Source organism: Asterias rubens, chromosome 3 (assembly GCF_902459465.1).
Source record: "Asterias rubens chromosome 3, eAstRub1.3, whole genome shotgun sequence".
Taxonomy (NCBI): domain Eukaryota; kingdom Metazoa; phylum Echinodermata; class Asteroidea; order Forcipulatida; family Asteriidae; genus Asterias; species Asterias rubens.
In genome coordinates, this window is record NC_047064.1 from 7,971,018 (window position 1) to 7,987,492 (window position 16,475).

General features: G+C 39.7%; 1 protein-coding gene across 1 annotated transcript; it reads right to left on the bottom strand.

The window, feature by feature from the left end:
• Positions 1-692: 692 nt before the first annotated feature.
• LOC117288552 (CDK5 regulatory subunit-associated protein 3-like) lies at positions 693-14,247 on the bottom strand. Its single transcript, XM_033769452.1, has 13 exons — positions 14,163-14,247; positions 12,592-12,661; positions 11,709-11,840; positions 10,814-10,914; positions 10,236-10,373; positions 9,675-9,764; positions 8,987-9,123; positions 8,227-8,395; positions 5,078-5,176; positions 4,221-4,346; positions 3,033-3,238; positions 2,342-2,513; positions 693-1,651 (listed from the first exon to the last, which is right to left on the bottom strand). Exons 1-13 carry the CDS (start codon positions 14,166-14,168, stop codon positions 1,580-1,582), a joined length of 1,518 nt encoding a protein of 505 aa, XP_033625343.1. The 5' UTR covers positions 14,169-14,247; the 3' UTR covers positions 693-1,579.
• Between the last annotated feature and the right edge of the window lie 2,228 nt (positions 14,248-16,475).

Consider the following 16,475-nt stretch of genomic DNA (forward strand, 5'->3'; position numbering starts at 1 on the left):
CCCTTTATAGCATATCTCTTTGAGGGCAAGTTAAATTTCTTCTTGATAATTTCAAGGGGCACTGAGTCAATTGTCTACACTACCTCTTTGAAATCAGGCCTCTAAAGATAGAGTTACTCTTTGTCGAAAGTGGTCTTTGCTGATGTAACTAAATTAACTAAATTGCTGTATTAGAAATGCTTTTGCTTTCACAAAACAATAAACTTTCTGTGCTGAAGGTTTTTTTCCCACGATTCAGTAATACACTTCCTCACGATTAAAGTGAAAGACCCACTGTCCATGAATGGAGAGCAATTCTATGCTCGTGTCTCTGATCCTATTTTAGTTTCAGTTTTGTGCAGCTCTCCCATGTTGTTTCAGTTAATGATCTTCACTCTAGAATTGTGTTTATGTGGTCATGGCCACTTAACACACCCATGCTAGGGTTAACATGATATGTATAAAACTAACCCATGTAAGTAACTGCTTTTGGGCACAGCCCAAATCATGGGTACCCTTTTTGTTTTTTGTCCATTCTATGATCACAGTTTGAAAACCTCTGATGCGGCAGTTATCTCAATGTAGTTTATATACAGTAGAGTTGAAACCAACGGTTCTTTTCAGAACCACCCCAACTCATTAGAGATACATGAAGTCATTACATGGTGTTATTAACGCAAACCTTTCTATATCGTATTTCCACCATGCAAAGTTTCAAATCCTACTTATATATAAATTAACAACCACTGTGTCAATGATGACTAAAAAATACAAGATCTGCAAAGATTTACCAACAATTATCTGTTGTTCACTTGGTGTCTGTAACAAAAAGTGTACCAATGGTTGTGGCTGTGCACTTGCTCAGATACCCAAAATAAAATGCAATTGCTTCTAAAAGTGGTCAAGTGGTTAGACTGCAGAACTTGCAATCACAAGGATGTGGGTTCTACTCCGGCCAAACTGACTTTACAGAGGCTAGAATAAGTGTTATAGTCTAATTACTGAATCACAATTTCACAGGAGTGGCTATTTGCCCTTGGCTGAGATATTTCTTGTACAATTCCAACAGGAATTCCTAGAGGGGTGGTCATTGATGGAATTTTCTTTCACCAAAGAATCAACTCAGTCAGTTTCCCTTGTGGTTTATTATTTGATATCTGAATTAAAAATTCGCATCCCCTTAAGGTGATACCCCGGCTGCCAGGTTATATCTTAAAATTGGGTGTGATCCCTGGCTACACGGAAGTTAACGGTTGCAATGTCTTCTGACGGGCACCCCAAAACAAAGATATTGACCAAATAGGGAGACTGCCAACATAAGGCTAGATAGCTTAGGTGGTAGAGCGCCGGCACATTAATCCGGATGTCGTTGGTTCAAATCCCCCTATTGTCAATTTGACTTTGTTCAAACCCAAACCAAAGAAATCAACTTGGTGGAATACCACAATATTGTTTACAATTAGCCTATTCAGAACAGTCTGCTTAGAACTTGATGACATCAGGGCACGTTGAATGAATATAACATTTGAATATAATTTATATACGACAATGAAATGGAAACATAACCTTCCAGTTTAAAAATGAGCAAAATAAGAGACGTTCATATCGTATTGATTGATCCCATTAGGTTCACCGGTCGATTCTTGTAACGTGTGGAAATTTCATGCTCGATCTGCAAAAAAAACCACAAGAAAATACATCGAAAATAAAGTCAATGGTGTGTATAAATGTTTAAAATAATTTTTAACAGACAATTACTTGAACCACTTTATGTGTAATTAACCAGAGCTAGAAACTAACACTGGATGTGTTAGGCCTGAACACTTTGTGACTGGACAAGTTTGGTGGTCTTGTGTTTTCCAGTTGAATAATTGTATCTCACTGTGTAATATCTTTAGTCAAAAAGATTTATGTTCAAATTATGTACATAAATTTTTGGTTCAGTACAAAATGGTGCCCTGTGGTATAGTAGACCTTATGCACATAACGTCATTTCAGTAGGGCGCCCTCACTTAGAGGTCAAATAGAGGTTGTTCATTGGCCAATAATGTTTCGTCATTGTTTTTCCTCTAAGATGGCGGCTGGATGACATCAGTGCATAAGGTCCATTGTGGATATCCCCTAAGATTCACGCTGTGACATGTACATGTACACTATATTTACACATGTAAAAGGAATGATTTCAACCAGTAACTTTGCGTAGCAAAAGAGTTAGACTGAACAAGTTTTGTGCATACTGAACGCTAACATTGAGCAGCAAATGTTGATGTTTTTAGTAGCAACTGATACATTTTGTGTTGCATTTTGCTATGCTATACAATGAAAATCGGTTGCTGCTACATGTTATGCCTAATAACTTTACCTGTTTTTGTAATGTCCTGGTGTTAGCGACTAGCTTGTCAATCTTGGGTTGTATGAGTTGCTCCTCCTTCAGATACTCAAGGGATTTCTGATGGACCGCCTCTTTGGAGGCAAGCATCTTCTCCTCCAGAATAAACTTCTGCTTCAGGGATTCTGTCAGCCTGTCGACGTACCTACAGGACGACAAAAAGATGCAGAGATTATTGACAAAATAGGGACACCGCCAATATAGGGCTAGATAGCTCAGTTGGTAGAGCGCCGGCACGTTAATCCGGAGGTCGTTGGTTCAAAGTTATGTGGTTATGCAAGAAGATATCAGTTTTTGTGCCCAAAAGTGAATTCTAGAAGCATAACCGTCAGTAACCTTTCTCAGATTGTTCATTCCTATTACAGATTATTCTTCCAAGGTTTACATAATATTTGCTCCTGATTTTTGGCTATATCCCAAAAACGTTGCCTTTATCAGACTTTATTGGAATATAAAGTTTGATCAGAAAAACTTCATCCTGCCGACATGCCTAAGGGATACAAGGATTACAATTTTGGTTATTATTTGCCCTCAAAAGCTGAGGCTATAATAATTTGTCTCTTCTGTGCCAGTTAGTAGGCAATTTGATACAGGGCTCATGGAAACATAGAGTGCCCATCACACATCGGTGTATGGGTAGAACAAAAATAATAATACAACCTACTTTGGTGAGCTTTTGATAAGAAGTAAATGCTGAGTTGTGCTATCTGTCAGGTACTTCAGGACACTCCGAACCTTGACCAGCATGGCCGACACGTCGTCGCTAGTCTTCATTTGGAGGATAGAGGGCGCACTTTGGAATTGGTTAGCAGACAGGATGTCCATGGTTCCTTTCATTTCGTTGATTCGTTGCATCAGGAATGCTTCAAGCTGTGACAAAGACGGGAAACAAATCTTGGTTTAGACTCTTCCCCCTTCTTTCGTATGATTGTATCTGGACCAGAGTGAACATTGAAATTAAACTTTTGATGGTGCCTGTGGGTTCCTGCTTGGCTTTTGTCAGTCTAATGCCAGAGTGCTCCAGAGGTCCAAATTGCCACTAGCCCGCTAGTCCGGGACGACCAGATTTACACCCGGGCTACTGATTTTTTCCAGTTTGATAGCCCGACGGGCTAGTGGAAAAACAATGCAAAAATCATCACTACAAACAACAAAGAACTGTGCAATGGTGTATTGTAGAGTTTGAGCCGTGACGCAAGACATAATGTGTCTTATGGGCTACCAAAATCTCATCAGGGCTACTAAAAATTATTGGTTACTAGCCCTGCTGACTACCATGAAAATACGCTTAATTTCGACCCCTGTTAACTCACAAATACCTAGTGATACAGTGAAAAAGTAGTTATCAAGATATCTTCCGATGGTATAACAAAAAAGAGGAAACGGACAATATACATACATGTAAGGGCCTTGGAGACACTGCTAGGGTCGAAACACCAGGCCATCATCTAATTTAAAACAAAATAGCTGGACAGCTCAGTTGGTAGAGCACCAGCACGTCAATTTGGGGGTCACAGGTTCAAATCCTGCTCTAGTCACCCGTTTGTTTTGTCATTCCCTTGTGGTTTACATGTATTAGTGAAGATTTTATGGGAGCATGTAGTCCGATTCAAAGCAAATACCTGGAGAATGCTGTTCATGTATCGTTATCTGTTACTCTTTATCTTGAAAGGCTAATAGGGAGTGGCTATTTCCCAGGGAATTATAATAGTGTGAAAAGGGCTTTTGAAAGACCCGATTACATGGAGTGCCAAGAAAGTCCAAAGTTCTCTTTCTACTCATCAGGAAAAGAGAAATTGGAGCAAATTTTACAATATATAACAATTTATAAGGCTTCATAAATATCACTTGCCTCTAGTAGATCGTTAGTGAAGTTGTTTCTTGTCGGTGGATGATCCAGGAGTGTGAAGGAATCTGTGCCTCTTGCTATCCCATCATCCTTTGCAAGAGAGACGTTGTCCGCTGTCTCATCAGCCACCTTCATTTATAAATAATGATGATGATAACAATAATATCATCATAGTGCAACGAGGTAGTACTTACAAAATGATTCAAACCATTTCACTTTGAAAATATAGCTTATACTGTCAACAGCTGCAGAGCTTCTCACCAAGTAAGCTGCAATAATGGAATAAAAGGGTAGCGACAAGTTCTTTCACTGCCGTTTAAAACACCCCTGCAAGGTTTTAAATGGCCGTTAAAGAACGAGTCACACTACTCTTTTATTGCCATTCAAAAATGCCTTTTTGGTTAAAAGGCGTAATAAAGTAAGAAACTCTGTAAAACTTATCCGTTTCCGACGTGCTTGAGCTCTGTATGTACATGTACGACGTCCGTGTGTTGCATTGTTATGACTGATGAGACACCTATTTCTGACAGTTTCCGGTTCTGTTTGTGCGCGTATAGTCTTGGTGCAACGCATTCTTGTTTTCCTTTCACACACAGCGCTGCAACCTCACCGACAGCGCCCGCATCGCCCATAACAAAAAACGTCTTGCACCAGAGTATTTACTCACAACCGGTTTACTGGTCATTATCAAAGGTTTAAACACACGTGAAGCGCTCTCCACCAATAGGAATAGCGAAATTGTCTGAGGTATTTATGAATGGTAATTAACTGGTTTTGGAGTATTTACCCTATTTATTTATTTATCCATGACCCTACCTTTAAGGTAATAATCTTTCATAAAACACTAAAAAGGAACTGACCTCTATGTCAAAGTTGATGACCTCTGACCCTCCTTCCTCAAGCGTGATTCCAAAATCAATCCCATCAGCCTCTCCGCCATCCATATCACCCCAGTCAATCTGTGTATAACATTAGAAAGATAGGGGCCATTGGGACACATTGTGACCCATATCAACTTAAATTAGGGTTGGGCTGTTCAACCGTTGAAAGGCACTGTACACGTTTGGTAATTGTCAAAGACCAGTGTTCTCACTTGGTGTATCCCATCATTATAAGCATAAAATAACAAGCCTGTAAAAATTTGGGCTCAATCGGTTATCGAATTTGCGTGAAAATGATGAAAGAAAAAACACCCTTGTTGGACGAATTTGTGTGCTTTCAGATAGGAATAAAAGACTTCTAGCTAGAAGTCCTTTATTTTCTTCGTGAGAAATTACCTCTTTCTCAAAAACTACTTTACTTCAGAGGGAGTCGTTTCCCACAATGTTTAATACTATCAACAGCTATCCAATGCTCGTTACCAAGTCAGTTTTTAAGTTAATAATTATTTGTTTTGAGTAATTACCAAACGTGTACCTTCCTTTTAAACTTTTGGGAAAAAAAACATTTAAGTGCCTGCTTTTTGTTTGCCTTTTGACCCTTAAATGCAAAGCTTTTTAAATTTTTTCAAATGTCCAAATCTTACTGATTTGTTTTGCCTTGGTACATGTCCCAAATTCAATAGTATTTCTTGAGGGATAATAACTCTCCCATTACAACATGTGTATTTTGGGCCGTTCATTGGTGACACTTTTTGAGTAAAAAGAAAAAGATGGTACATGTACATAAACGATAACACAACTTTTTTTTATAGATATGGCGGACAATATGCTACAACACTATAAGGTTTGGGTAAATTTGTGTGTATACACCCAAACCAAACCAACACTCCTATCAGATCCACAATACCTCAAATAGGCTTATGCCACTTTTAGAACACATGAAATAGATCATACAATTACATTATACCACCTTGGCACTGACCAAAGAGTAAAAAGTGAGGGCAAACAAACCAGAAAATTGATTTAAACATGTAGAATATACATGTACCATGTATGGAAAAAGAACACAACGTTAATATACAATTGAAAACTTGACATCCTCTTCTCTGTTTGAAATTACCCCGAAGGTGTTTTCAGTCTTGACTCTTTGGATGGCACGCTGGGAAGAAATTACGGCTTATTAAATTTGTTGGGATTTTGATTGGAAAGACATTATTTGATCATGGTGCGCCATAATTTATTTTAGGCTTAATTCCATTAAATTTGCCTAGATTCCTAAAGAGTGAACCAACAATGTAGTTGGACCGGAACAAAATAATTGTGAACAAAGTTGTGAATTGAGTAAAAAACAAATGTTAAATCAAATACGTTTTTTGTTTTTCATCTCCAATTATAAGCCGTCTGAAGAATTTTACAAGAGCCGAGACAAAAAGTTTTTTTTTTGACGTCAACTATGTTATTCACAATTATTGTGTTCCTGTCCAACTTGATTGTTGGTTCACTCTTTAGAAATCTAGACAAATTCAATGAAATGAAACCTAAATGGAATCATGGAGCTTCAGGATCAAACAACGTCTTTCCAATCAAAACCAAATTTAATTAGCTCTAACTTCTACCCGGCTTTCCATTTTTAATTACAGAATCGCATAGAGACTCTTTTGTATTATCCGCTTTACAAGAACTGCTTATTATTATTAATATTATTACTATTTGGCTTTGAATCAGAGATGGACAAAACAATATTATTTGATTTCAGCTCTTCTGCTTCTTTCCCCTTGAAGAACAGAGAACGTGACTGAACTTTGACAACAAACATTCTGCAAGATTTTGAAATGTAATTATGTTGTTTGGTTCACTCATTAAATCAAACTATTATCTGTCTTGGTCACAGAGAGGAAGCCATGTAAAACCACCCTCAGGTTGACCTGCGACGGAACCACTGCAAAAAGGAGAACATTATTCCTTGTTTGCACCTTTGTACAGACTTGTTTCAGATGTTCCTTATGAGGGTCTATAAATAGACAATCTGGTGTTGTCAGAAGCAGAGTGTGGGTTTGAATCCCGGTCATGACACTTGTACCCTTGAGCAAGGGACTTAACCATATACGCTTCCTAAAAAGTAGGGAAGGTAGAGTATTCTGCTCTACCGACCAGGCTCCTAGTAGATGGTTCTGATGCCTACATCCTTATGGACTGTGATGGGGGTAACCCTGTTTTAGCCCCAGGAGTAGGTGGCAATGTAGACTTGACTCAAGTCCCAATCCCGTGCCATCCCCAGGAAACTACTGTTTTGTGATGCTCTCCATTCCAAAACCTGTTCCGCATGCGGGACAGGGACTTGACGATGTCGCAGTCGCCCGGTATGTAAATGTATTCACTTATGAATATGTAACAATGTTACGTGATACGTACATGTAAGACTAGTTCATTTGTCACTTGTGGGTTAGTACTTAGTTGTTGATTGAAATACATTTTTTAATAACCAATTAATTATAAAAAAGAAAGCACTAAATGTTCATTTGAATTTAAGTAATACGTTGTAACATACATTGGGGTCGGTTTTGTTTGCGAAATTTGAATTTTGGGAAGTGCAATAAAACGACTTATGACACCGACACCCCCTTGCCTGCTAATGAGTTTACCCACCCCACGTGCATGCCGCGTATAGACGCTTGCCTTACAACGTCTTCTACTGTGATGTCACAGAGTATAATGAATATTTTACCGACAGGGCAGCGCTTCCACGCTCCCATTGGTTTTGTACATATCCCCATTTGGGGAGATTTTCCAATAACAACCTGCAGAGTAAGAAACGACCTTGTCAAGTCCCATTCTAGGGACCACATTTTGACGGCGAACGCGCACTGTACTGTATGCTACGGGTTGTTTCATAGTAAGTTCAGGTAATAGCTTAAGGACCTCTCACACGAGAATGGGACTTGAAACAAGTCTAGTGGCAATGTGCCCCTGGTTAAGTGTAGCTAGCCCTCCCATCCCTCACCTTGAAATGGCTGTGTATGGCCTTGAGATATTAGATGATTTCTCATAAAGAAAAAAAAAAATTGGGTAACAACAACTCTAATTCAAAAGTATCTTCCCTTAATTTAAATCTACGTTTAAAAACAAACCTCATCCTCCTTCTGCTCTTCCTCCTCCTCAAGAAACGACAGCGAGACTTCCTCGACAGACTTTGGTTTCTTTCCTGTCTGCCATTGGTAAACGGTGCAGTTGCCGTTCTCTAGAATGAACTTAAGCATCGGAAGCACTTCGATTTTGGACTGTCCACTCTCATCACAGCTGTCAATGCAAAATACAATAATAGTGGCTTCCCATATAGCTCTCCTATTCTTGACTCTGTGACGCCCAAGGCGCTTCACATTCAGGTGATGTGCTCAAGAGCTTCATCGTGACAACTGGGAAGTTATGGCATGCATCGATGCGTGTCATGGCCGAGCAGTCTAGTTCACTGGGCCCAAGCTCTGGTGTTGTCAACAGTACAGACTGGGTTTGAATCCCATGTCATGACACTTGTGTCTATGAGTAAGACCCTTAACCAAAATTGCCTTGTATTAAAGAGTTGGGAAGGTAGTACATTCTGCTCTAACACCAAGCTCCTATAGTGTATGATACCCATGCCCACATCCTTTTGGACAGTGAAGGTGGTAACCCTGTTTCAGCCCCAAGAGTAGGTGACAACGTGTCCCTGGTGACAGTTGATTTGGGTCGATAGCCCAAATCAGTAAAGTGTAGCCCTCAAGTGACTTCCACCTTGTAAGTTTGGCGATGTTTCATTAAAAAAAGATAGCATTTATTTAACTGTATGATTATAAGCAGCTTTCCTCTCAAAGAATTTAAAATGTTAGAATGGAATAATATTTCAATCCTTACCTGCCTATCGTAAACTGCACAAACGTATCGTAGAACTCCATCACATGCGAAAGGTCAACAACCTTCTCTGTGATTGCCGAGAACGTTTCGGGCAGAGTCTTCACTTTTTCCAGAAGTTCTCTCTTGACTTTCTCTCCCTTTTAACAAAACCACAAATTACAGTAAGAATGTTTTATCTATTGTTTTTATTGGTTTTACCTTAGCACTGATGCCAGTAAAGCACTTTTTGAGTCCCGGTCATGACACTTGTATCTTTGAGCAAGATGCTGTACCCTAATTGTTTTGTCTCTCGGATGGGACATTAAGCCGTACATAAGTCCTGTGTATTGGGATTAGTAGTACACATATATAAAAGAACCCAGAACACTTATGGAGGATGAAAAGGGATTAAGCCTGATGTTTCTAGGTTACATACATGTAGCAAGCACGCTTGTTTACTTATTTCCTCAGGCTTAAGAGCTACAGTTTTATTTTAGTAACATTCCATAGACATTGGATTTTTTAATTGTCTTGATGTTTGCACCGCTGGAGGACAACCAAAAGGGAACTTTTTTATTGAAGCAAGCGCCATGAGCATTTTTTGTAATAGGCGCTATAGAAGACGTCATTATTACTGCTATTATTATTAAGTTTACCTATGAGGAATCCTCGGTTACATCACCAGATAACAATAATAGTGAGAACCTACCTTTATTCCAAGCTTCCTACAGGCTGCATGGTACTCTGCTTTAGCTGCTCCCGCACTGTCTTGATAATCCTTCTCCTTCCTCTGGCATTCCTAATATGGTGTTAAAGAAAGACAATGGTAATCATTTGGGAGACTAATCATCCTTAAGTTGGGTGGGTTACTAATCATCCTTAGGCTGGGTCACACCAAACTCAAAACATCCAAACTGGTCCTAAAAAGATTGTACAAAGGGTTTGGTCTGGCTAGAACGTATAGCTTTGGCTGGACAATGTCTATAATATGACGCCAGTTAGTTAAACTCTGGTAATGAGTTGGGTCTGTCTGTAAACGGGAGGACCATGCTACAAGCGGACCCGGTCTGTGTGCGCACGTCCCTAGTCTGGCGATTTCGTTTTACAATGCAAGTGTGTTGCCACTTATGCCTTATTGCAGGACGGGATGATCCAACAAAAATATTGAGAAGATTCAAAGTTGTGGAGCACCATAAAGCTTGTAAACGGACCAGAAAAAGTTGTTAATACGATCACTCCATTGGGGACGCAGCTGATAAATTTCACTTACCGTTTGAATCTGTTGACATTTTGCCGTCTGTTTCTTCAGGGCTGGAATCTCGTAAGTGACATTCCGAATTAACATCTGAGCTACCTCAGCCAGATAGATGTTGTCTTTCTCGTACAGGCTAATGATCTCTTGCCAGTCCTTCCAAAATAAAAGATAAACATAAGATTGACAGATTCTTTGTTTTTGCGATTAAGTGGTCATACTTTTAAAGAGACTGGACACTATTGGTAATTACTCAAAATAGTTGTTGGCGTAAAATCTTACTTGTTAAAGAGCAACGGAGAGCTGTTGATAGTATAAAACATTGTGAGAAACAGCTCCCTATAAAGTACTGTAGTGTTTGAGAAAGAGTTACATTCTCACTCAAATATTATTAAAATACTTCAGGCCTGAAGCCCTTTATTATGCATCCGATAGCACACAAATTTATGCAAACAAGTTGTCTTTTATTTTTCTCTTGCAACTTCGATGACCAATTGAGTCTCTGCTGCCTCAATAAAGAGTAAGGCCTGGCCCTTGATTATCCAGGGAAAACATTGATTTGAATGTGAGAATTACGAGAGATAACCGTCTAGTACCTTCATTCTCTGTGATGAGTAATAGCCAAAGATATTCTTGGAACCAGACTCTGAAACCTTGAGAAGCTCAACTATCCTCACACAGTGGAAGTAATTGATATCTGAAATAATGAGAAGAAGAAAACAAAATTTGCTAAGCCTTGAGTTTTTATGGAGATATCAATAATTAATCAACTTCTTGTAAATAATTTCAGCCAAATATACCCTGTTTTTTTTAGGAAAAGTGACACAAAATGAAAGGAAAAATAGTGACGACAAATTGTAGTCTTTAATTAATGCCAAAATAAAAGGGTAGCGACGAGTTCTTAAACTGCCGTTTAAAACCGCAAGGGTTGTGGCCGTGCGATAAAGGCCCAAGCCTTGAGCTCTGTATGTGTGTTGCATTTTAATGACTGAGACAGTTTTGGGATTTGCATTTGTGCGCGTAGTATGCATCCTCCTATTCATGGGCTAAAATTGCAAGGCGAGATCTATCACACCTTGAAGCGAGGTTGTGGGCTAACCTGCACAAGCATATCCAAAAACAACCGGTCATAAACAGCTCCAACTGGTCATTATCAACCATTTAAACACCCCAATGTGATGCGATCTCCACCAATAGGAATAGGCGAAACTGTCTGAGGTATTTATGAATGTTGGAAAGCGTAACACTCAGTATCTCCCCCTCTGCCCCCCCCCCCACCCCAGCCGGAACAAAAGACTGCTCTTACTCCTGCTCCAGGCTCCTGGCTTCCTGTAAATGAGACCACAGCAGCAAGAGCAGTAGTCTCACGAGCATAATGCCAGTGTTGTGAGAATTGCCGAGAGAGTCGGATCGCTATCACCGCAACAAACATTTTTAACGACTTGTCAACACGTCTGATCAAATAGTAATTTGCATTCCAAACAAACTCACATGTTCCTGCAAGAAGCTCCTTGATTTCATCCACCTCCGGCATGTCTTGAATTGCCAGATTGATCTTCTCTCTGACGGTCAGAGCCGCTGCCTGCCACTTCGGATCAACATGTCTGCGATTTATCAGCCAATCTGGTCAAAACCAAATTATATGAGAAACAAAATGATGTCAGTAAACAATTTCAGCATTGATAAAATGCTGTCACCAGGTCACAGATTGTATTCAGTTGATCATGTTTATTGTCAAGAAACATTTTCCTTTTTTTCCTTTTCAATATTAGTACAAAACATACAGTGAGTCTAAAATGCAGGCCTGATCCTTCACAGAGGCAACGAAGGCAATTGCTACCATGGTCATTGCCTTGGTGCCCTTGAATAAATGCTAAAAATGCTACAATGTAGATGTCAGTAGAAATCGACAACTTCCTCATAGGGTGCCCTTTACCGAGGAGAAAATGCCTCGGTCCCCTTGCAGTTTTCAATACGAAGCATACAGGCCTGTATATATGTATTTTTACATGTACATGTACGTGCCAAAAGTTCAGGAAAAAAATCAACTTCTAGTGTTGCTTACACCTTGTATTTTGGTCCCTTGTTTTTTTTTTCTCAAGAACCCTTCTAGAGTGAAACATGTCATTCAGGCCTGTATGCTTCGTTTTTGAAAGGGCAAGGGCACCAAGGCATTTTCTCCTCGGTAAAGGGCACCATATATAAAGACATTTCTACTGGAGCCTTCAAGGGCACCAAGGCAATGACCAGGGGGCATGGAGGCCATCGCCCTTGTTGCCTGCATGAAGTATCAGGCTTGTACACATACAATTGAAGTAATAAATACACACATTACATCCACCAATGTTTGTGGAACAGCTGTGCAATTTCTTACCAAGAAGCTTGTTGGAGCTGATATCAATGGGTAAGTTTTCAATCTGCTGAGCAGTTAGGTCATCAGTTTTCTGGAGAAATAGATTTAGAAAGGGAGGAAAAAGAGGAATAATGTTTTTTCTATCAATACCAAAAGTTGTTCTCTATTGCACATTTTCTTACACAACACTACACCTGTTCAGCCGAGCCAGTTTTACAAACTCTACAGTCGTAACATGATCCTCCTGTCCCGAGGTTCGTAACCCTCGATCTTCCCATTGAAATACTGACGACAGACGACCCCCAGGAGGATCCAGGGGATTGCAATTTTTTTCCAGATTATCCTAAAATCACAATGAACAACTTTATTAAAGATTTTATTTGTAATTTGAGCAAAATATGAGATAATTTTTTGTATAGACTCTTGTATTTGTATGGCCATCATGCTTTTTCGTTCATCTCCATATAGCTCCAACACTTTGGCACAATTTAAAAAAATACCAATAGGCCTAGATGTTGAATTTGCATCAGGGAATACAATTTTGGTTTTTACCCATATACACTGATGACATGTGTGTTAGCACTGTTGTATACTCAGTGCTTACTCAAGTTCTGTGAAAAAAATCACAGGCAATTACTACCTTCTGCAGTTCTATCTAGCTAGAGCTGTGTCATAGTTACAAACCAACTAGCTAGACCACCGAGACTGCTCGGTAGCAGTTCAAAAATCAAATCCTATGTTTTACTAACTTTTAGCAGCGTGTACTGCAAACGATTTTAACATACTGACTTTGGAACAAGCTTCCCCAATATTCTTCAATGACAAGCATTCCACACCTGTGACCTTCAAAGTTCAATTCAACATGTTCAACTGGACACTTTTTTATTAAAAAAAAATCATTACTTAATTCAATAAAACCTATCCATTTTGTCAATCTGGTTTTGGTTATATCCTCCTCTTACCAGTTGCAAATTTAACATCTATTATATCGTTGCGGTATCCGCTGCCAAAACATAGCATTCGAACTGCCTCTAGCTACCGGGCAACCTCGGTGGTCCAGTTGGTAAGACACTGCTCTAGAATTGCAAGGGTCGTGGGTTCTAATCCCACTCGAGTAACATGCCTGTGATATTTCTTTTTTTCACAGGACTCGGGAAAGTACTGAGTTTACAGTGCTAACACACATCGATGTATGGGTAAAAACCAAAATTAATATTCTTTATCCCCGATGCAAGTTTAACATCTATTAAAATTATTGTTATTAATATTATTATATTAATTAAATTTAAATGAATCCTGTCATGGCTGTCCAACCAATAGTTGCGATAACGTAACCCTCCTGGTAGCCGTCGGCAGGAGGGTTACGTTATCGCAACTATCCAACCAATGGCAATGCAACTCCATTTTGGGGGAATTGCAAAAAAACACCATCAATCATCATCGCAACTAACCACGTCCACAGTGACACTTTGAAATTTGACTTTGTAATTTTTTGTTGATTGAAAATGTGTGAAGCTCACGAAAAAAAGAAAACCGTAAACGTTATATTCTTAAACCGAGGAGGAGCGGTATTAATATGAAGATAACAATACCTGCATTATTAGAACTTTAGGTGGGGTGTGATTATTGTCACTCGGGTGTCAGCAAAACGCTGATTCCATATGCTGGGTTTTCTGATTACAGGGTTGATTACAGTACACGCACTCATTTATCGTTGTCTGGTACCTGGAACAGTCACAATGAAAATAGATGCATAGATATTTATCTTAGTACCAGCCTAATGTTTACAAACAGCCGAACTCTTGGGGGCGCTCTTCGAAAATGGATGGCCCCACAGACAAGTGGATGGCCCTTTTCGAAATCACGTTTTCAGCTCCGGCGTGGCAGGAGATTAACCCATCTATTATGGCGAACAGTGTACAAACTTCTGCTGACAGCGCCTCCTCTTCCAGCCCATGTATGAGGACAGAATCTTCGGGACAGATTTTCGGCTTGGCAGAAGACCGCAAAACTGTCTGTGAAGTGGTTTCCCAACAGTGAATGTGGGGGTCGAACGATCTTTGGGAAGATGAACTTAAGTGCCAAATAGGGCTCCTTTTCGTATACATTTTAGTAACATGTGCCTGCCCCTACCAGTCTGCCCCTTATGCCACACGCTGGTATTTCTTGATACTTGATACTTGATGGAGTAATCCCTTTACAGCTGGTAAGAGCTAAACTGGGATGATGTGCTGAGATTTCTAAAACTAACGACAATTGATGGGGCTATCTATTTTTGTTATGGCATAACAGAGCGTTGAAAAAGGTAAAAGGAAACTTGGCCATAGGAAGTGCTCCTAGGGAACTAATTGATGGTGCCCAGAACCAGGCAAAAATATAAATAATAACCTGATGCGCTGTTCCGTGGGCCGGTCCGGGGCCGGTCCGTGGCGTTTGGCCAGGGGTATGGCGCCCGGACCAGGAAGCCGAGGGTGCCATTTTCCCCGAGGGTGTACAAAACTCATCGACCGAAACCACATCATGCAACAATTGTTTTGGTATACCTTGGCAACATATTTTTTTCCCTCTTCTCAAAGTTCTGTTGTCATCTTCAAACATTATTTACGACGAGTATTATACGAAACAACTTTCACTGTTTTCACGAACACGCGGTCGTTTCGTACCTGCGCTGGAACCTTGTAGACCGGCGTGTTCAGTTTTCCGGGTGACGTAGCCGGAAATTTCAGCACGTTGTTCGAACGGTTTTAGCTTTCCAAGTCGTTTGCCTTTTTTATACTCATGCTATGATTCAGACGTCTTTTTTATCGATTATTTTTTCATCATCATACACGTTACACCAATGGATAGAGAGAAAAAAATAATTATACAGCTTCAAGAATCCGTGTGGTCTATAAACTTTGGAACGCTGGGTGGCAGCAGACTTACCAGATAAACTTCCATTGTTTACGTAGTTCTGAGCATGAGCACATAACCGAAAAAGAGGGTTGGCCTGTTAATTTTGGCTTTGACCCTGTACGCCAATGTGTTTTAAAACTGTATACTTGATCATAGTACTTTCCCGAGTTCTATTCACAGGCATTTACTTGGAATGGTTGGAGTTTGAACCAACGAGCAGTGTCTTTCACAGGACTCGTGAAACTACTATGTAAACGGGGGCACTTTTTCCTTGTTTAAGTAATTTTAGTTAAGCTGTTTTTCAATGGAATGGCCGTGTTTATACAACTAGTGGTTACTCAGATGTAATTTCTGCTGTGTACACAATCTGTTTTTGTTCAAAACAATTTGAAATGCCCTCTTTTCCCATTTTGACCGCCAATATTTTTTTATCACAATAAAATTGTTAAATTTAAAAATGAAGTATTTACATTTTGCAGACTACAGTCATTTTGTAGAAAATCTTTAAACTCTAACTTGGAAAAAAAAATAGCTATTCTAATTCTAAAACATGTTGGTGTTGATTGAGCAGGGCAATAGAGAAAAGTTTTTGCCGTCTCTTCATTTGATTTGTCTAGATTGTTGTGCCACAGCAATACGATCAATAGGGGACTTTCGAGACGCTTGGTGGCAGCAGACTTGCAATGTGACAATGCTCAGAACTACATAAACAATGAACGGTTAGTCCTACTTACCTGGTAAGTCTGCTGCCACTTAGCGTTTCAAACTCTTCTATTATCGACAATAGTTGGTTCAAGTACTTAAAAGTTGGCCTTTTCGATCCAGTTAACTTTACTGACGGTGTTGGCAACTGTCGTGCACGTAGAGAACTATGAGTTAGTTCCATGGCTGTCTGTCGTGGCAGTAGACTTGAATTGATTCACCTGAAGCCACAACTAGATCACCAGCTGGTGTGATTGTTATAGCATTTGGACGAGCGCAGCCCTTAATGATACAACCTATGTACTCGC